Source organism: Onychomys torridus, chromosome 8 (assembly GCF_903995425.1).
Source record: "Onychomys torridus chromosome 8, mOncTor1.1, whole genome shotgun sequence".
Lineage (NCBI taxonomy): Eukaryota > Metazoa > Chordata > Mammalia > Rodentia > Cricetidae > Onychomys > Onychomys torridus.
The window spans coordinates 43315952-43337992 of record NC_050450.1 but is presented as its reverse complement, the minus strand read 5'-3'; the positions used below and the strand labels follow the sequence as shown (position 1 = coordinate 43337992).

General features: G+C 47.7%; 1 protein-coding gene across 1 annotated transcript in view; it reads left to right on the top strand.

Annotated features, from left to right (window-relative positions):
• Positions 1–6339: 6339 nt before the first annotated feature.
• Positions 6340–22041, top strand: part of Slc36a2 (solute carrier family 36 member 2) — a 30692-nt gene continuing 14990 nt past the window's right edge. Inside the window, exons 1-5 of the mRNA XM_036197657.1 lie at positions 6340–6497; positions 9741–9831; positions 10645–10733; positions 12532–12627; positions 20895–20979. Coding sequence (XP_036053550.1) covers positions 6340–6497; positions 9741–9831; positions 10645–10733; positions 12532–12627; positions 20895–20979 — 519 coding nt within the window. The remainder of the gene's footprint in view (positions 6498–9740; positions 9832–10644; positions 10734–12531; positions 12628–20894; positions 20980–22041) is intronic.

Below are 22041 nucleotides of genomic sequence, written 5' to 3'. Positions count from 1 at the left end.
CATTACACACACACACACATACACACACACACACACACACACACACACACACACACGCGAAAACGGAAAAAACAAATCAACTAAACAAACAAGCAAACCTCAGTGACCTCTGTGGGCAGGACTGTGACCCAGGAACAGTACCTGCTCTTTTTCTCAACCAATCTCACACATGCTGACAGACTCACCCATTGGTACTTTATAACTGGCAGACACATGGCACAGTGGCGACCCCCAAAGGGAGGAACACCGCTGGCTAAGAGCATCATTCTTCAGTGTCAGCTCTCCCTCCCTACCTCCCTACCCCCCTCCTCTACCCTGCCCACCCAGCTCTGGGAGACTGAAATAGCCTTCCATTTTTTTTGAAAGATTTTATTTATTTATTATGTATACAGTATTCTGCCTGCATGTATGCCTGCAGGCCAGAAGAGGGCACCAGATGTCATTGTAAATGGTTGTGAGTCACCACGTGGTTGCTGGGTATTGAACTCAGGACCTCTGGAAGAGCAGTCAGTGCTCTTAACCTCTGAGCCACCTCTCCAGCCCCCAAATAGCCTTCCTTTAAAGAAATAATAATAGTGAGACTAGAGAGGTGGCTCAGCAGTTGAGAGCTATGGCTGTTCTTCCAGGGTTCAGTTCCCAACACCAAAGGCAGCTCACAATGACTTATAACTCCAGTCCCAAGGAATCCAACACACTCCTCTGGCCTTCATGGGTACCTGTATGCACATGGCAGACACAGATGCATACACAGACCTATAAATAAAAATTAGCCCAGCATGGTAGTACAAGCCTAGAATCTCTTGGGGCGTGGGGGTGATAGGACCAGGAGGTCAAAGGCCAGGAATGGCTACATAGCAAGGTGGAGGCCAGCCTGGGCTACACAAAACCCTGTGAAGGAGAACAGGAAGAGGAGGACAAAGAGGAGGAAGAGGGGGAGGAACAAAAGAAATAATGCAAAGGCCCTTAGAGAAAGAAATGTGAACGTGACCATCTATGCTTCCCTTAAATTTTATTTGGAGAATTGAGTGATACCCGAAATCCCTAAGCTTTGGATCACAAAGGCCAAGGTTGCAGGAAGGGTTTTAGAAATTGCTGAGTTTCTACAAGGTGCCAGGTAGACACAGAAATAATTAAAACAGTGTCTTCCAAGACATATCTGAAGAGTTATACACTCACACCAAAGCTCTACCTGGAGTCCCTTGGTCTCTTTAACCATAAAATAACTCCTCTGAGACTCAGTTTTCTAGTCTATCAAATGGGAGATGGAACCACCTACTTCAAGTGACTCCCTTGGTCTAGAGCTTGGGGTGTAGGATAAAATCATGCACAAGATTGCTATTGTCATTCTGGTGCAGAGAGAGAGGGGGGCAGCTACACTCAGCCACAGGTCAGAGGAAGTTCCTGGTGGAATATGGATGGGGTAATGAATTCACTTTTAGGTACTAATGTTTGGACCAGATTCTATGATCTCAGGTAAGCCACTCCCAGTTCCTCATCTGTTTTCTAATCCACTAAGAAGCTACTTACTGCAGCATTGTTCACAAAAGGCAAGGTATGGAGACAAGGAAGGTGTCTATCAAAGAATGCATGGACATATATATATATATATATATATATATATATATATATATATATATATATATATAGTCATAGACATAGTGGAATTCCATTCAGCCATTAGAAGGAATGAGATTGTGTCATTTGTGGCAATATAGAGATCTTAATGTTAAGTAAAACAAATCAGACACAGAAAGGTAAATACCCCAAAACTCTAAACTAGAGACAGAGGAGATGTCAGGGGAAGTCAGGAAGGGTAGGGGGCTAGGCAAGGGAAAGACATTGGTTAACAGGTAACAATGTAACCTCAGAGGAGTACAGCAGATAACAATGTAACCTCAGAGGAGTACAGCAGTAACAATGTAACTTCAGAGGAGTACAGCAGGTAACAATGTAACCACAGAGGAGTGCAGCAGTAACAATGTAACCACAGAGGAGTACAGCAGGTAACAATGTAACCACAGATGAGTACAGCAGTAACAATGTAACCACAGAGGAATACAGCAGTAACAATGTAACCTCAGAGGAGTACAGCAGTAACAATGTAACCGCAGAGGAGTGTAACCACAGAGGAGTACAGCAGTAACAATGTAACCACAGAGGAGTACAGCAGTAACAATGTAACCACAGAGGAGTACAGCAGTAACAATGTAACCGCAGAGGAGTGCAGCAGTAACAATGTAACTGCAGAGGAGTGCAGCAGTAACAATGTAACCGCAGAGGAGTACAGCAGTAACAATGTAACCGCAGATGAGTACAGCAGTAACAATGTGACCTCAGAGGAGTACAGCAGTAACAATGTAACCACAGAGGAGTACAGCAGTAACAATGTAACCACAGAGGAATACAGCAGGTAGCAAGGTAACAGCAGAGGAATAAACTTCTGACTCTATTACAGAAGGCTATTTATGGCCAGTCATCCTGTACCTTGTAAAATAAGTACAATTACTTCAAAAAATTTTGACAGAGCCTCAGTAGGTAGCCCTAGCTAGCCTGGGACTCCTATATAGAACAGGCTATCCTCCATCTCAAGGATCCACCTGTCTCTGTACCCCCAAGTTCTGGGATTAAAGGCATACCAGGCCAGAACATACTTCTAATATCTTGTCACAAAGAAATAATAGATGTTTGAAATCATGAACAATCTAAGTGTCTTGATTTGATCAATATGGAGTCTATACATATCCAGAACACCACATAGTGACTATGAAGATGTATAGTTATATTAGTTTAAAAAGAAGAGAGATGACTCTTGCCCAGATGAACAGTGTAACTCCAAGGCCAGGTTCAAAATAGTCCAGTGAATTTAGAAGACATACACACAGCCCATATCTGAGGCCCCTTCAAGCCTGCATGCCTACATTCCTTAATAGCTCCCTAGACTATTCAGTATACCTCTAAGACCTACACCTCGAACTGCCATACTAGAATGAAAGAAGCCCACACACCACCTTAACTCTACGTTGTCACAAAAAATATATTGTCATCCAGGCAGTGGTGGTGCACACCTTTAACCCCAGCACTTGCAGCACTTGGGAGGCAGGAGCAGGCGAGTTCAAGGCCAGTCTGGTCTACAGAGTGAGTGCTAGGACAGCTAGGACTGTTTTACAGGGAAACCCTGTCTAAAAAACCAAACATATACATCATCATCATCATCATCAGAAGATACTTCAGAGGGTAAAGGCACCTGCCACCAAGCCAAAAGGCAAGAATGGAAGCCCAGAACCCACATGTGGAAAGAGAACCAATTCCTACACGTAGTCCTCTGACCTTCACACTTAAGTCATGGCACATTTCTTCACACACACACACACACACACACACACACACACACACACACACACTTTTTTAAAATGTAACTAAGTTGTGTTCACCTCTCCCACCCTCTACATAGCTCTCAGCTGGGCACACTGTTTTCACACAGAGTACATGGGCCCCACCATGAGGAGCCAGGTCTGTTGGTCAGCTTTAGAGAGCCCCCCATCCATGTCCCTATGGCCCTCAGGCCTTTAGAAGTCTTGTGCACTGTTACCTTCTTCATGGTATGGGGTGAGACTCAGAGACGGACAGTGTGTTCCCAGGGTCCCAATGGCTTTGTGGTGGCACTATGTTGGAATCCAGCTCTCCAAATGCCTGACTCCCACTAGCTTATATTGGAGTTCTCATCCTCTTGTCTGACCAGTGGTGTCGCAAGTTAGGAGTGTACACCTTCACGCCACCCAACAAGGTTTCTGTGGGCTGTGATGTCCATGAAGGGCCCTGAGTCAGACACTGATTCTGGTCACCCCTATCTAAAAGATCTGAAGATTAACACCAGGTTCTTAATCAGTCTGGAGAGGAAAGCAAAACCAATTTGACCCTAAGCCCCTGACACTCTGAATTTACAGATCTCATTGCCTGGAGGGAGCTGAGCTCTATCAGCAAGATGAAATCTAAAATTAGAATCAAACTGTGGAATTTCAATTGCAGGCCCCAGAATGCAGCCTGCCGCTCCACAGACCAGGAATAGCACGGTGTGATGGTGCCAGACAAGGGAAGACAGGACATTTCGCAAACCACAGCCAGGGCCACAGTTGACTCAGCACAAGACCATGAAGGGTGGGGCCCAGCATTCAACCAAGGGGCTGTGTGGTGATCAAATCTGCAGGTAGCAGCCATACAAGGACCTGGCTGGGGTGCAGCAGGGACTCTGCCAAGGGATGTGACCTCTGTCCAATTTGCCTTTTAGAACAAAGCAACAACACTTCCCAGAGAAGTGGCCAGGCTTTGTGGAAACTGGCACATGCCACCGGGATGGAGGGAGGAACAGTAAGGAGTTGGGTGAGCCTCCTCTTTGTAGTTTTTAAAATTACACTGTTTATCTATTTGTGGCTGGGATGAGCATGTGGAGGTCAGAAGAGAGCTTACAGGAGTCAGTTTTCTCCTTCCACCAAGTGGGCCCCCAGAGAATCAAACTCCCGTTATCAGGCTTGCCAGTGAGCACCTTTACTGATGAGCCATCTTCCCACCTGGGGTGAGACTCCTTAGAAAAGTGGGGGGGGGGCGGAGGGGAAGGAGCTGGGAAGATGGCCCAGTCAGTAAAGCGTGTGCTGTGCAAACAAGGTCTTGAGCTTGATTCCCCAGAACCCACAGAAGAGCCAGGCACAGCTGCACATGGCTGCATGTGGCTATAATCCCACTACTGGAGGTGGGGGTGGGCAGAGACATGTTGGATGCTGAAGCTTATTGGCCAGCCAGATTTGTTGAACTCTAGGGTCACTGAGAGACCCTGTTTCAAAATAACACAAGGTTTCTGGAACTAGGTGTAATGATGTGTGTCTTTAATCCCAGCACTTCAGAGGCAGAGGCAGGCTGATCTCTATGAGCTCAAGGTCAGCCTAGTCTACATAGTTCCAGGACAGCCAGAGCTACATAGTGTCTCAAAAAAAGGGGGGGGGTGATTAAGGAAAACACCTCAAATCCACCTCTTACTTCCATAGGTACACAGACACACCAAAATTCAGAATCCGCATGGGATCTCAGAAAGAGAGCTGGTAAGGGATCGGCCCTTCAGAATCTGTCTCCACTGTCCCTGTTACCAGTGAGGTGTTTTAAGTTACACTGTTGGCACACAGGCCTCAGTCAGTGCTGCTTTCTGAAGATGAGACAAAGCGCGAGGGGGGGCAGGGATGGGTACGGCTTGAGAAAAATGCTATAATTTGTAGAAGGAGGAAAATTTGGCTGGTTCATCTGCAAAGAGCAGAGATAATGACAGAGAATGGAATCCCAAGAAGCTCCTAAGACTATCCTTAGCCCCAGAGCTCTAATCTGAAAGCCGCATGCAGCTTTAAGCAAATCACACCCCGTCCCTGCCCAGGAAAATGCTTCTGGGAATCATGTAGCATTTGCCTCTTCTTGTCTCCAAGGAAGCTCTGTCCGTCCATGGAGCTTCCAGTGATTCTCAACCTGTGGGTCACGACCCCACGGGAGGGGGGGAGAGGGGGGGTATTCAGACATTTACATTACGATTCATGACAGTAGTAAAATTATATCGTAATGTTATGAAGTAACAACGAAATTATTTTATGGTTGCGAGAGCATCACAATGTGAGGAACTATGTAAAGGCTGAGAACCACTGCCCTGGGTAAGGTGTCCTTCCCACTTCTTATCGCAGACAGCAGGCTGGTGGCATCTGGGAAGACTGTCATGAGATGGGAAATGTAGGAGTTTTCTCGGAGGCAGAAGTGGGTACCCCTTAGGAGAGTGTGTAATAAATAGTTCAGCTCTAGTCATGAAAATCATCAGGCTGGGTTCGAGATGTCTAGTAAGCAGGAAGCCCTAGATCCTGTCCCCAGCGCTGTATAAAGACAGGTATGGTGGTGCACAAGTCTGCAATCCCAGCAATCAAGAGGTAGAGGCAATGGGATCCAAAGTTCAAGGTGATCCTTGGCTACCTAGTGAGTTGGAGGCTACTCTCTGGGCTACATGAGACCCTGTCTCCAAAGGGGGGAAAAATAGCTGCATTGGAGTTGTCTATTTTCCTAGGATTGGGAAATACCAATACAGCTCACAACTCCCTCCCCGCTTCCCTCCTTTCTCTCCTCCTCCCCTGAGTTTCTTCAAGCAAGAAGAGGTGGGGCACCCATGCTTGTGGGCGTGGTCTCATTCCAGCCCAGCTAGAGAGCAAGCTCTGAGGCCAGAGCAAGCTCTGAGGCCAGATCCACTGAGCCCAACTTGCACCTGCACCTACTCCTCCCCGATTGCCCCCTCCCTACCCTGAGCTTGCCCGTTCCGAAGCCATCATGTCCGTGACCAAGAGTGTTGGGAGTCCCCAGGTAGCCACCACTGTCAAGCTGGACCTTATGTCATCTCCTGAGAGTACCAAGAAGGTGGAGAGCCAGGATCCTAGTCTCATGAATGGCAGCTCTTCAGAGACACCGAAGAAAACCAAGGGCATCACGTGAGTGCGGCTCCCTGCCACCCCATGTCTGCTCCCATCAGCTTCCAGCCTGGACCCTGAGGTGGGTGTGTCTGACCCTCAACCCACTGTGCTGCCAGGAACACTAAAGAGGGAAAAGTGGCAGCCACGGGCTGTGTCAAATAGGAAATTCTAGCTGAGGCCAGGTTTAGAATCTGAGAAGTCCTGAGAGGGAAACTGAGGCCCAACGGCTTTAAGCCGCATGCTAAAGTTTACAGGCAGAGAAGAGACTAGAATGTAGTGCTGTTGCTGAAGTCAATTTGGGGCTCTTGGTGTCTAGGAAGGGAGGTGGGATCAGAGCATAAGACCACAGTGGCCTCGCCAACCAACAAGCAAGCCTCTCACCGTGGCAAAGCTGGGCCCTGCTACCACTAAGTTTGCAATGATGCTACTCAAAAGAACAGCATGTAGATGATTCTAGTTTCTTCCATTTCCTGGAAGATGGATTCTGGAGAAGGGGACATGCACAAAGGTTTTGAGAACATGACAAGCTGCGGGGCTCTAGCACATTCCCCGCCTTTAGCTTTACCAGTGCAGCAGCAGTCCAGCGAGCTCAGACTCATGCTTTAAGAAGCAAGCTTGGCACCTTCAGGGTAAAATGGCACTTAACAGAGGACCAGAAGAACTGGGTTCAACTGGAAGCCTGTCCTTCTCTCCTACAAATTGACTTCCCTCATATGTAAAGCAGGGAGGATCAGATGTGACCCAGTACATTAGAGTGTGTGTGTGTGTGTGTGTGTGTGTGTGTGTGTGTGTGTGTGTGTGTGTGTACTGAAGGTGAATGTGGAGGAGGAGAATGTGTGGCAGAGAGGGAGAAGGTGCTGAAGAGATGGACTCCATACCACCTACAAGACACTGCAGGAATGGACTCCATGGCTGCTGGCAGTGTGACATGGCTCTTTCATCCCTGGAACTGGTCCTGGACCTTCTAAGTGCTAGAGATCACTAGAGTGAGCTGTTGAGGCCCCTGGGTCACCCACAGCAGTGCAGGGATATTTCTCAACTTGGAGAGAACCAGCTGACTCTTGTCCTGTGTCCCTGGTGGCTGAGGTGGCAATTTCAGCCACTTAAAAATCAAAAGAATAATGCAAGCATGAGCTAGAGAGGACCCTGTGGGGCTTGGAGACAAGCCATACAGGCTGGGCAAGCAAGCAGCTGATGATGGCTGGCCTCCTGGGTTCAGTTCCCGCTAACCAGCTGGAGACAGTGGCAGAGTCTAGAAATGATGGCTTGCTCCTCCCCAGGGTGGCTGTGCCTTCTGTGTGAGCATGAAGCCCCAAGAATAGTACCTGTGTACTCTTAGCTGCTTAAAAATATCTGTGATGGTGGCTCTAGGTCACCAAAGGAGTCAAAGACAGAACCCAGGCCTCCTGGATGCTGGTTCAGAATTTTGCATGGCTTACCACACTGCAAGCTGGCTGAATGGCTGCAAGCTAAACTCTGATTTCCTAAGTCCTTTAGTTAGAAATTTCCTAAGTGACCTGTTGACCCCTTCCCAGTTGCAAAACAAGCCCATCACTGGGGGCCGGGGGGGGGGGGGTGTAGTTCTCTGTCAGCAATGTTGACACCCACAGGGAAAGGGAAAGGCATGCAGGGCTCTCCACCCCCTTTCTCCTCCGATTGTTCTTTAACTCCTACCAATCCATGGGTAGATCTTCTGATGCTAGAGGACTTGGGGGTTCATGCAGAGACTGGGAGTCGGGTGAACTCTTTCAAAATAGCATTATTCTTAACATTCACAGAGGCCCTCCAGAGCCAAACATGTGCCCCCACAAAATGACAGAGCTGGGTAAGTAGCAGCCTTGGGTTGGAACCCTGGTTTGTCTGATTCCAAAATTCAGGCTCCTTCCAGACTCCTGTCACTGATTTAAGATGATATGCTGGCTGCAGGGGTTTTGGGGGAATTTCTAAGGCTTCTAAAGGGTTAGATAAAAGCCCAGGACCCTGTTTCACAAGGTCAGGACACAGATACATCCAAAAGAAAGCTAGGGTTGACATTCACTGGGAGAGAAAGTCCCAACTTGGAATTTTTCTCCCCAAATGACCTTGTCCTCTGGATCAACCCCACACCTCTCTTAAAGGAAAATAATTGAGGCTGTGGACACAGATACGTTGGTAGAGTTCCTGTGTAGAGGGCACAAGGCCCTGGGTGTGACCCCCAGTACTGAATGAAGTGGGCATGATGGCTCACACCTGTAGTCCCAGCACTGGAGAGGTGGAGGTGGGACAATCAGAAGTTAAAGGTCATCCCTGGCTATGTAGTGAGTTTGAGGCCAGCCTGTGCTACATGAGACCCTGTCTCAAGAAAGAGAGGAGGAGAGAGATGGAGAAGGAGAAAGAGAGGAAGGGAGGGAAGGAAAGAAAAAAAGAAGAAGAAATCACAAGTGAGTGCTGAGGGTACCACTCAGTAGTAGACCACTTGCCTGGCATCTACAAGGCCCTGTGTGATCCCCAACCCCGTAAGGAAACAATAACAGAAAGAGTGGGAGTCCTTAGTTTGGGTTTTATTGGGTTAGGGGTCATGCCATTCCCCAGACTTAATGTTCTGGGCTAGGAAGGAAAGAAAACCTCTCTGGAGACCAATCCCCAGATGACCCACATCACCTGACCTATTACTGAGAAGTTGCAGGGACTATTTTCCTGTCTGCCTTTCTCCCTAGTTTTGGAGTACAGTCCTGTCTCTGCCACAGCTTGGGAAGTCAGGTTGGTCCCTGGGCCTCAGTTTCCTCTGTGATGACTTGGGGCTGCCCCTTTCGGCCCTTGTCCTGGGTCTGCCTCCTAGAGTTCAGCAGAGGTGAAAACCAGAGCTTGGCTTCCAGCCCCAGTGTATCCATGGACAAATCATTTAGGTACTTTTATGCCTCCATTCCCCATCTGTAAACTAAAACCCACATCAGCCCACATCAGTGCCTACTTCATTGTCTTGCCAAAAGGATGAAAGGAGATGTTATATATAAACTATTTAGCACAGGGTCTCATACAGTTAGTACTTTGTGGCATAGACTGAGCATGAGTTGCTAAAGCTGGGACAAGCCTGGACAACTTGGGATGGGTGGTCACCTTCCAGGAGACCCACATGTGCCAAGCGAGGATACAGGAGCATCAAGGTGGCTGCGAATCTACCTGCCCAGTTTAATTGAGGTGTTGACATGCTATGAGGGAATGGCTGCGAGATTCTCTCCCATCCCCCCTCCCACATCCTCAGACCTCCTTCTTCTCGTGCAGAGGGTTCCAGACATTGGTTCATCTGGTCAAAGGCAACATGGGCACGGGGATTCTGGGACTCCCCCTGGCTGTGAAGAATGCAGGCATCTTGGTAAGAGGAATGGAGGCAGGGCGGGGGTGCATTATAAAGAGCTGTGGGATGGGGGAGGAGACAATAATGGGTTCAAATACCCTGTAGCAGACAGTGCCTCTTGCGGGGGGAGGTCACTGACATGGACCTAGAATCCAAACATCAAGCCTGGGTCTAAGTTCTGCCTTAGCCATGGGCACTAGGAGTCAAGTCAGTACATTGTATCTACTCTCAGGCCTCAGCTGCCTTTTTTTTTGGAGCCGAGGACCGAACCCAGCGCCTTGCGCTTGCTAGGCAAGCGCTCTACCATTGAGCTAAATCCCCAACCCCAGCTTCATTTTTGGAGAATGTAAGGGCTGGAGTTGGACCAGTTATCCAATCTGGCTTTACAGAGCCTAGGTGTCCTTGGAACACTTCAGAGGCCACCAAAGGGACATGTGGTCAAAACTTTGGGTCCCCTGATTCCAGCCCAAGCTTCATCATGATTGCTATGTGTACTCTTTGGACATTACTTGAGATTGTTTATGGAAAGAATAGCAAGGTAGCTTTCAACTCAGTTTTCTAGAAAGTCCTTTCCGAGCTAGCAAATGGCTCAGTAGATAAAGGCACTGTCTGACAAGTCCAATGACCTGAGTTTGATCTCTAGGACCCGCATGGTAGAAGGAAAGAGAAAGGACCTCCTCTAACTTCTCTCCTTTAACCGCCACACACGTACTGTGGCCTGCTGGAGTCCCCACCCCCAAACAATGAGGGAGAGATCTCTGAGTCCTCAGCAGGATTTGCACTATTAAGCTGTCTTCTCTCCCACCTTGTTCATGTCTGCCCTGCCTGCAGATGGGCCCACTCAGTTTGCTGGTGATGGGCCTCATCGCCTGCCACTGTATGCACATCCTGGTCAAGTGTGCCCAGCACTTCTGCCACAGGTGAGGAGTGTCCCCTGTGTGGGTCTCAGGGACACCCCCAACACATCCTACATTAGAAGAGCTTCCTTCTCCACAGTCCCCGTGATTACCATGAGCTGCACCAGTATCTCATAGACTTGTCCATTCAGAGTCCTGTGCCTCCTCTGGAGGGTCTCATTCACAGGATCTGGGAACAGCCAAGAGTATGCATACATTCCTAAGATGATCCAGGACAATCTGATGCTGCTGGCCCAGGGTCCGAACTTGGAGAATTACCCTTAGAGCCAGTAAAGCAGAGACCTCTGATTGAATTATGCAACTTCTTCCCCCAGGGTGATAAACTAGAATTAGGAAACACTGAAAATCTGCCTTCACCAAGATAACTGGCGGTGGGTACAAATCAATGCGTGCTTATACTTTAGGTCCCCTCTGAACTGCTCCGATACTGGGTCCTCTTAGCTCTATCCAGAGAGGAGGAGCCAGGTGGATTTCACATGGTGATCACATGCCACAGTGTAATCTATGGGATTGCTATGACAGTGGGGAGGCCAGCAGGTACCAGAGGTGACAGAGCTTGGGAGTGGGCTCTGATCTCATGATGGCACTCAAGACTGTGGCACCTATTCAAGAATGGGGAGACCACAGGGGAGGTCTGGATACATGGCTGCTTGGCTGACCTCAATCTGGCCTTTCAGCTTGTCTGGTCGGCCCACCTATATATTGGGTGTAGATAACTCTTGCCTGTCCCTGCCTCTGAGAGTCGAACCCAGTTCAGTGAGAGCCATGGGTTTAGGCACCACTACACCTATGCCAGGCGTGTGCTGTTACTCATGCTGTGTGGTAACTCCTCAATTTCAAGGTGAGAAGAAAGCACAGTAGAATTATAACCGCCTCCATTAGAACCTGCTGTGTGGGCTCTGTGTTCCTTCCACCCTGTATCTGTGCGGTCTGGGTCTGGATCTCTTGACTTTTTTTTTTAAACCTGCAAGTTGTGAGGAGCAAAGGGAGCCCTGAGTGGATGTGCCATTTTGACATGAGCACAGCATGTCAAGGACCCCAATGCCCCCAAAGCTTTCCCAAGGTGAGGCTCAAAGAGATAGCAAAACCTTCCTCTGCTCCTAGTGTGACTGTTGACAGTGTATGTAGCAACTATCAATCACAGCTGCTTCTTCTGGGATGACTGCAGCCTGAGGCTGTTCCCGTACAGAGACCTCCTACCCAGATTAGGTAAACCTGCCTCCTTGTTCAGCTGCGCACACTAAGCCTGCCTCCTCAAGTCAGGGGCATACAGTAAATGCACTGGGTTCTGGGCTGCTGCAGCTGATGCCTTGCATCAGAGTGAGCACAGCCACACTGGATCCCAGCTTTTCTGTCCGTGTGTCTGTCCTTTTCTTTTCTTCCTTCCCTCCTCATCCCACTTAGGTCCATCCCTGGGGTGGTGCAGAGCATGGCCAGAAGTGCATGCATGTGTGCATGCATGTGTACACATGACACAGAGCACGCTGTGAAGGTCAGAGGACAGCCTTAGCTGTCAATCATGACCTTCCACCTTGTTTGAAAAAAATGTCTTTTGTTTGCTGCTGCACATGCCAGGCTATACAGCTAACACAGAGCCAGGGGTTCAAGGATTCTCCTGTTTCTGCCTTTCATTCTGTGGGAATTACAGACCTGGGCTACTGTGCCTGGCTTTTATGTGGGTTAAGGGATTTGAAGTCAGGTCCTCATGCTTACACAGCATCTGCCCAGCTTGGCCTCTCGTCTCTCTAAAATCATAATCTTAATCTGTCTCTTACAATGTTGTATGTGCTTTGTCTTGCAGACTCAACAAGCCCTTCATGGACTACGGGGACACAGTGATGCACGGCCTGGAAGCCAGTCCCAACACCTGGCTGCAAAACCATGCCCACTGGGGGAGGTACCTTGTTCTCCCTTTGTTTACAGTAGGTTGGGATATGGAAGGAGAAAACAGTATTGTCAGGGAATGTCTTCTTTCCTGACAAGGTGGCTCTGAGGTCAGACTCTCCACAGGGAGGGGCATCACTGCCAACATCACCTATCCAGTTCTAATGTAACTCTCACGAGAGGTGTTCATTTACCATACATTCTTAGGAAATCACACTTACCCCTACAAACAGCATAGGAGACAGACAGCAAGGCTTCGCCCTTGCATTACCCATGGTCCATTGGGAAGGACAGACAGCCTAGAGCTTCATTATGCAATACCCATGGGATGCACATGAAAGAGGTTCTGGCTACTACCAAACGGGTGGAGGGTTATCAGGGCCAAGGGAAAAGGCATGTTGTCAGGACGGGGTGTGGCTTCACTGGAACAGCTGAGATGGATTCTGCAGAAAGTAGCCTTGAAGGATTAGGAGGGAGAAGGCATGGCCTGAAGGACCTTTTGGGAAGAGGGCAGAGCTGGGGAGCAAGCCCACATGGGGATGTGACAGGTTCATGCTACAGACCAGATGGCATGAAGGCAGAGCCAGGGTGGGGAAACTGAGGAAGGTGTCCAGTCCCATGGTCTATTTTATTTTTTTAACTGTTTAATATGTAGTTATTTGTTTGTGGGAGTGGGAGGGGTTCACAGAGAGGTCAGAAGACAACCCATGGGAGTCAGTTCTCTCTTCTGATCACGTGGGTCCCAAGGATGGAACTCAGGGTTTGGCAGTGAGCATCATTATTTACTGAGCCATCTCATTGACCCATATTGTATAGTTTAGACCCTCTCTAAGATTTTATTATTTTCTTTATAAATGTATTTATTTGTATTACTTTTAATTAGGGAGGGGAATATGTGCATGTGAGTACAAGTGCCCCCAAAGGCCAGAAACATTGGATCCCCTGGAGCTGAAGTTACAGGTGGTTGTGATGTAGGGGCTGGGAACCGAACTCTGGCTCTCTGCAATAGCAGCATATGCTCTTCACCACTGAGCCATCTTGTCAGCCCCTCTCTTAAGAAAACAGAAAGCCAAGAGAGCTTTTAATTGTAAAGCATGTGTGCATTCTTGGAAGGTTTGTCCGGGCTCTGTGAAGAGAAGAGATTATAAGGGAGCAGAGGGCAGACTTACAGACTCCTGAGGAGGTTTTAGTGTAGACAATGTCCATTCTGATGGTGACAAGGGGAATGAAGAGAGGTTGTCTTGGTAAGAGATTAGCTGAACAGAAAGGAGAGAGTTGGGGCTGGGGGATGGCTCATTGGTCAAAGCATTTGCCGTGCAAGCATAAGGACTGGAGTTCAGATCTCCAGAACCCACATGCATGTCAAGTGGGTGTGGTGGGCCCTCTACAATTCCAGACTCAGAAAGTGGAGACAGGGGATTCCCAAGAGCAAGCTGGCTAGCAAGACCAGCCATATCAGGGAGCTCTGGGTTTGACTGAGAGACCCTACCTCAGTGAATTGGGTGGGAGAACAATGGAGAATAATGATTCTGCCTCCACATGCATGCACACACATGTGAACACACATGTAAAACATGCATGTGCACATGCGTGGATGCATAAAAACAGCAAAGAAGAATCATATTGACTCAGACGTCTACCCACTTCTATTTTGGACAGCCTGGGTCTGTGGTGACATTTGAGCGGAGACCTCACTGGGTATAAATGCCAGACTTACAGAACTGAAGGTGTTAGTCAGGAGGCCAGGGAGAGAAGTCTTAGGAAAGAATGGAAAACGAAAAGAACAGAAAGACCCAGATTTAGGACACTTGATTGAGCTGAACTGTTCCTTCCTGAAGCCCACCTGTTAGCTCTCAGGAGCAACACCTGTGTCAACACCGCTGTCCTTGGTGCCTGAGTTTAAGTCCACTCCTCCGGTCTCTGTTTTCAGACCTCTCCCACCCCATCTGCCATCTGTTTTCTGATCACCTTCGGATATGCATATTCACTGGTGTGGGCCTGTTCTTTCAACATTTAAATGTGGCCATGCATCACTTTCTTACAAGTTGTGTAGGCTTAACCATGTGGCTTAACCATGTGGCATAGCCACAGTCTAACATTTCATACACTTATCCATGAGATATCTACTAAATGCCTGCTGTCTTAGTTAGAGCTTCTATTGCTGAGATGAAACACCATGACCAATAGGCAAGTTGGGGAGGAAAGGGTTTCTTTGGCTTACACTTCCTCATCGCTGTTCATCACTGAAGGAAGTCGGGACAGGCACTCAAACAGGGCAGGATCCTGGAGGCAGGAGCTGATGCAGAGGCCATGGAGGGTGCTGCTTACTGGCTTGCTTCCCCCGGCCTGATCAGCTCACCTTCTTATAGAACCCAGGAGCATCTGCTCAGGAATGGCACCCCCCACCATGAGTTCGGCCCTCCCCCGTTGATCACTAAATGAGAAGATGCCTTACAGCTGGATGTCATGGAGGCATTCCTCAACTGAGGCTCCTTCCTCTGATGACTCTAGCTTGTGTCAAGTTGACACACAAACACCAGCTAGTATAACGGATCCCTTGTCAACTTGACAAACACATCACTATTAAGCCACAACCCTCCCTTTCTTATTCATCCCCAAGATCTCACATTAAAAACACAAATAACGTTAAAAGCCCCACAGTCTTTACAATTCGAACACATTAAAATTTTAGTAACCAATCTTTAAAAATACAAAGTCTTTCAAAATTCAAAGTCTCAACTATGGGCTCCAGTAAAATATGTTCTTACTCCAAGAGTCAGCCACAAATCAAAGCAAAACAAAATTCCAACCGTCTAATGTCTGGGATCTACTCACTATCTTCTGAACTCCTCCAAAGGGTGTGGGTCACTTCTCCAGCTCTGCCCTCTGCAGCACACAGCTCATCTAGGCTCCAGCTGGCTTTGCTCCACTGCTACCACTGTTCTTGGTGGTCATCTCTCAGTATTGGCATCTCCAAAACACTAGGGTCTTCTGCTGCAACTGGCCTGCACTCTCACCAATAGCCTCTCCTAGGTTCTCTCATGGTGCCAAGTCTCAGCTTTGCCTGACCCCTTCAGTCCTGGGCCTTCAACTGCCACTGAGGCTGCACCTTCACCAATATCCTCTCTTGGCCTCTCATAGTGCCAAGCCTCAGCTGCTCTCCATGACCCTTTCATGCCTTCAAAATCAGTACCACCTGGGTGACTCTTACATACTACCAAGTCTGGCTGCCAGTAAGAGGCACATTCTTGGCCACCTTTGGAACACAACAACTTCTCTGTGCTCTCAGGAAACACTTCCCAGAAGATTGCACCAGGGATGCTGGTCTCTTCTTAATCATCACTAATTTCTTGGCTCCAGCTGACCAGCGTCAATTGTCCCAGTACCATTAAGGTTTCACTTCAGCAGTTCTGGTATCTTGTTAATCACAGCCCATTCTTCAGCCCCAGCTAACCAGAACCACAGGAACTTAATTCAAAATAACAAATAGCTCTGATGGAGTCTTTAAACTTCCCTCTGAAACTTCACAAGCCTGGTCTCCATCTTCTACACTGCTCTCAATATTCTTGTCTTTCCAAGTTCCCACAGAACATCCCACTGAGATCTCTCAACATTCAATGGCTCTCCTAGCCCAAAGTTCCAAAGTCCTTCTACAATCCCCCCCCCCCAAAACATGGTCAAGTCTGCCAAAGCAATACTCCACTATGCTGGTACAAATTTGTCTTAGTTAGGGTTTCTATTGCCGTGATGAAACACCATAACCAAAAAGCAAGTTGGGGGTGGGGGGGGAAGGGTTTATTTGGCTTACACTTCAGCATTACTGTTCATCACTGAAGGAAGTCAGGGCAGGAACTCAGCAGGGCTGGAGCCCAGAGGCAGTAGCTGATGCAGAGGCCATGGAGGATGCTGCTTACTGGCTTGCTTCCCCTGGCCTACTCTATTCAACTTCTTGTAGAACCATGGGCTGGGCTCTCCCTCAATGATCACTAAATGAGAAATTACCTTACAGATGGATGTCATGGAGGCATTCCTCAACTGGACCTCCTTCCTCTGATGACTGTAGCTGTGTCAAGTTGACACACAAAACCAGCCAGCACACCTGCAGTGGGTCAGGTGGTAGTTTTGACATTGCATTCAAACTTTGAGCCAGGTGTGTACCACTGCTTGGGGCTTCGCTGTCTGACTTCCTAAAAGACTGGGCCAAGAACTGGGGAGATGGCTCAGTGAATAAAGTGCTTACTGCACAAGCATCAGGATCAGAGTTCAGATCCCTTCGACCCATATAAAAGCCAGGCAGGCATGGTGGCCTACCTGGAATAGCAAGCACTGGGGAGGCAGAGACAGGATTGGTCACTTGGGGGAGCTGTCATAACCAGCTTAGCAGAACTACTGAGTTCTGAGTTCAACAGCAGACCTTTCCTTGATAAAATAAAGTCGAGAGTGGACACTTGACATCAACCTCTGGCCTCTGCATACACATGCACACACACAGTGTACATGCCTACACACACACACACACACACACACACACACACACACACACAGAGTAAACATGCATACACACACATGAGCACACACACAGTAAACATACATACACACCCAAACCAAAAAAAGGAAGGAGGGAAGGGGAGACAGAGGGAGAGAGGGAGAGAGAGAAAGAGAGAGAGAGAGAGAGAGAGCGAGCACGAACTCTAATTACTTCCTGGCATTGTGTTCACGCTTTCTTGTCTCTGCTGCCTTTCTATTTACACTGAGATTTCTTTCACTATGGTCCTTAAAGACCTTCTTGTTGAGCCTTCCCTACCCTAGGGACACCTCAGCAGCTGGAAGGGCAATCATTTCATCTTTTCCGCTTTGCTCTGCCTTTCCCAGTTCTCCATCACATCCACTGGAGGTCTCTGTGTCTATCAAACGGTGTTCTGAAGGGTTGGTGTTTGGAAGAGTTTCAGCTCCAGACGTATGTGAGAGGGACGCAGTAAAGAAACTGCCAACATCACTGCTCGGTGATATGGTTAGGAGGTTTTTATAAGAGAGAGAGAACAGCCAGGGGCATCTGGGAGTGTCCAGAGCAGAGAGAGAAAGTAGACTGAACATGGTTGGTGCTATCTGTGAGAGAGGGGAGAAGAACAGAGGGTAGAGAATAGAGAAAACATAGTAAGAAAAGCAAGAGTGGACTGGAGAGATAGCTCAGAGGTTAAGAGCACTGGCTGCTCTTCCAGAGGTCCTGAGTTCAATTCCCAGCAACCACATGGTGGCTCACAACCATCTGTAATGAGATCTGGTGCCCTCTTCTGGCAGGCAGGGGTACAGGCAGGCAGAACACTGTGTATATAATAAATAAAGCTTAAAAAAATAGCAAGAGCAGAGAACAGTACGGACAGCAGAGTTATAAAAAGGATGAGTAGCTGGGGGTAGGGAAGTTTAGGGTAGAAGAGGGCCTGCAATAACACATATATAACACAGGATCTCTTGTTCTGGTAGTTTATAATAGAATGATTCATAAGATGGACAGAAATTAGCATTACTGGGGCTGAAAAAATGATGCAATTTCTTGCTTGCTCTCAAGCATGAGGACCTGTATTCGGATCCCTAGCACCCACATAAAAAGCCAGGCATGGTGGTGCACACCTGTAATCCCAGCATGGACTTTGAAGTATGTAACAGGTACTGGTGATACTGAGGAAGCCTGAAGGCCAGTGTGTGCTTTGATATGCAGCCACAGGTATGTGTCAATGGAGAGCCATATGTCCCTTCTGCCAGAGGAAAGGGAAAATTACTCTTTTGGCAGATGCAAACTAGTTACATAAGTTTCTGAGGAATGCTGGTTTTTATCTAACCCCCAGAAGCCCTATAGTCCAGCACAATGAGCACGTTCTGGATATATGGACTGCCTTTTGGAGTTTGGGGAATTAGAGTTTCCTTTGGATCTGACAGTTAGCACCTCTGCCCTTTCCTCTTCAGACTCTGCATGCTTTTCAACCTTGATCTGCCTCCTCAAGGCTTTGTCCCTTGGCACAACCCATCATCCCAGCTGCTGAGGCACATGTAGTGTTCAGCTTCAGATACCAAATGGGTGTGTCCTATCCTCTTCTCCTCAGGCCCGTCCTTCCTTCTGAGTGCTCCAAGTCAAAACCAGCAACATCATGTAAGATTATCTGTCCCCCTGCCCGGTGGTCCATGGTCAGGGTCTGTACATTCCAGCCCCCTTGAACTTTGAACAGGCCTTCATCCTCCCGCCCTAGTAACCACAGCTCCATGCAGGCAACTGCTCTCTCACTCTTATGGAGAGAATCTGCTCTCACACCCCTGGCTAAGTCTTCCTCCCCCGAGTGAATGCTGAACTTGGAAGGTAGTGAAACCTGTCCCCTCTACATAAGTCCTTCCTCATTCCTCCTCCTCTACTACCTCCTCCTATTTTTCCTTTTCTCTTCCTCCTTCTCCTCATCTTCTTTCTTCCTTCCTCTCTCTTCCTCCTTCCAAGGGTGCCTTTCTCATGTATTATTTTTCCCATTTTCCTATGTATGTGCGATGTGAGTACTTTTGCATGTGTAGGAGCACATGCTGGGCACGTGTGTGCTCATGCATGTGGAGTCCTGAGGTGGATGTCAGAATCATCCTCCATCACTTTTGTACTCACTGAGGCTGGGTCTCTCAATCAAATCCAGAGCTTGCTGATATGGCTAATGCCATTAGCCATCTTGCTATGGAAATCCCAATCTCCATCTTCCAGTGCTGGAAGAGCAACATGCACACCTGGTATTTCTGTGGGTTCTGGGGACTGGACTGCACTTTGACTACTGAGCCATCCCTCCAGCCAATGGTGGTCTGTCTAGGAATGCTTCCTTCTATCTCCACAATTCACTAATATTATCCCTCTCTCTCTCTCCCTTATTCTCCTCCCTTTAGGATTAATGATCATCTTATTAAGGGAACAAAGGCAGATTGGGGATAAATTATTGGGATTTACACATTTATTAGGACTTTTCTCAGGAGACAGCCTTTGATATGGATATGTTTGATTGCATATTTATGCAAAGTAATGGGTTTCATTATAACACTATGTTTCTTTTCACTATGGCCTCTAAAGTCATAGTATGATGCTAACTTCTTTGTGTGCCTATGTGTGAGTGCATTTTTATGTGTCTGCATGCACATGTCTGTGGTGTGGATTTTCATGAACATATATGTGCATATGCTTGTGTATGTGGAGGCCAGAGGTCAACATCTGGTGACTTTCTCATTCACTTTATGTATACATGTATATTTATAAATATATGTCTACAGACACACACACACACACACACACACACACACACACACACACACGCAAGATCTCTCACTGAATCTAGAACTCACTGATATGGCTACACTGGCCAGTCAGCAAGCTCCGGGAATACTTGTCTCCACCTTCCCAGCACTGGGATTACAGGTATGCACCACCATGCCTATTGGTGAAATTATTAAGGCCACTCCACGTAGTTAAAAGGGAGGTTTATTTTGTGGGGTAACTTACAAATGAAGGGATAGGTTGTAGGGTCTGGCAAAGGTATGGCGCAGTCCGGCGCTCAGTCTACCTCCAGCGTCCAGCGTCCCAGAACCAAGAGAGACCTCTCCTCTAGATCCTGGATCTTCTGCTTCCTCCCTCAGCCCCGCCTTGTGGGCGTGACCATTACCGAAGCCACAATGGGTGTTGGAACTTCCAGGCCAATGCTGGGATGGCTACCCACTACACATGCCTGGCTTTTACATGGGCACTAGGGATTCAAATACAGGTCCTCATGCTTGTGAGCAAGCAAGCAATTGCATCATCTCTTCAGCCCCTGTAATGCTAATTTCTGTTCATCATACAAACCATTTGATTATAAACTACCAGAGCAAGAGTCCCTGTGTTATAAATGTGTCTTCAACACCCAATGAAGTGTCTGACACATGTTAGGAAAAATGTTCTATGTGTTCTGGGAAGCTAATAAATGCTGTGTGTTTGTTATCAGTCACAGTGAGAGGCAGGGGTGAAGAATGTCATGGAGCCAGTTGGGACACAGGGTCCCATTCCTGGGAACTCGATCACTTACCCTGCCGTGAGTGTTCAACTGCTGTTTACAAAGAGTTGTCGTTACCTCTTGCTAGTGGCTGAAAGACAGGGGTTTTTGTGTAGTGCACATGTGTGCTCATGTATGGGGGGCACCAGCCCTTGGGGACAGAGAGCAGAATGACAAGAAATGGAACACAGAAATCAATTTCTCTTATAACAAGTCTCTCTCTCCTCCCTCCTCCCTCCAGGCGCATTGTGAGTTTCTTCCTCATTGTCACCCAGCTGGGCTTCTGCTGCGTGTACATTGTGTTTCTGGCGGACAATTTAAAACAGGTACTCTAGACAAGGTGGGAAGGGGAGGACACAGAAGGAGGCTTCTCTACCAGTTTTTTTGTCTACCGCATTCTTCATCTGAGTCCTCAAAAACTCGTCAATACAACATGGGAAGGGAAAAGCATGCTATCAGGTAGCTTGGCCTCCCCCACCCTCCAGATAGCTACAGATTTCTGAGCCATTACCCTGTGTGTGTGTGTGTGTGTGTGTGTGTGTGTATGTGTGTGTGTGTGTGTGTGTGTGTGTGTGTGTGTGTGTGTGTAGATACTCATGCCATCTTAGGAGCCCATACTTTTTCCTTTTTAAAAATTAATTATCTCAGGTGTTTCATTATAGCAATGGAAAGCTGACTATCATAACTGAGTCACATTTTGCCAGATTCTTCCATTTTAAATAGTTTGGAGCAGGGGTTGGGGATTTAGCTCAGTGGTAGAGCGCTCACCTAGTAAGTGCAAGGCCCTGGGTTTGATTCTCAGCTCAAAAAAAAAAAAAAAAAATTCTGGGGCTGGAGAGATGGCTCAGAGGTTAAGAGCACTGGCTGCTCTTCCAGAGGTTCTGAGTTCAATTCCCAGTACCCACATGGTGGCTCACAACCATCTGTAATGAGATCTGGTGCCCTCTTCTGGCCTGCAGACATACATGCAGGCAGAACACTGTACACATAATAAATAAATAAATCTTAAAAAATAAAGACATTTTAAAAAAAGAATTAAAAAAATAGTTTGGAGCAATTGATCACTAATAATGATCCTAACATGATCTATATTCTATTGTTGAATATTTCCACTGTTTCTTTTATTCCTTTTTGCTTTTTTGAGATGGGGTCTCATGTAGCCCAAGCTGGCCTCAGATTTATTATATAGCCAAATATGACCTTGAATTCCTGATCCCCCTCCCCCCGCCTGTACCCACCAAGTGTAGGGATGTCAGGTGTGTGCCAACATGCCTGGTTTATGCAAAACTTGAAATCAAATCCAGAACTTCATGCCTGCCCAGCAAGCACTCTACTAGCTAAGCCATATCCCCAGCCCAAGGATAGTATTGTTTGTATTATCTTTATTT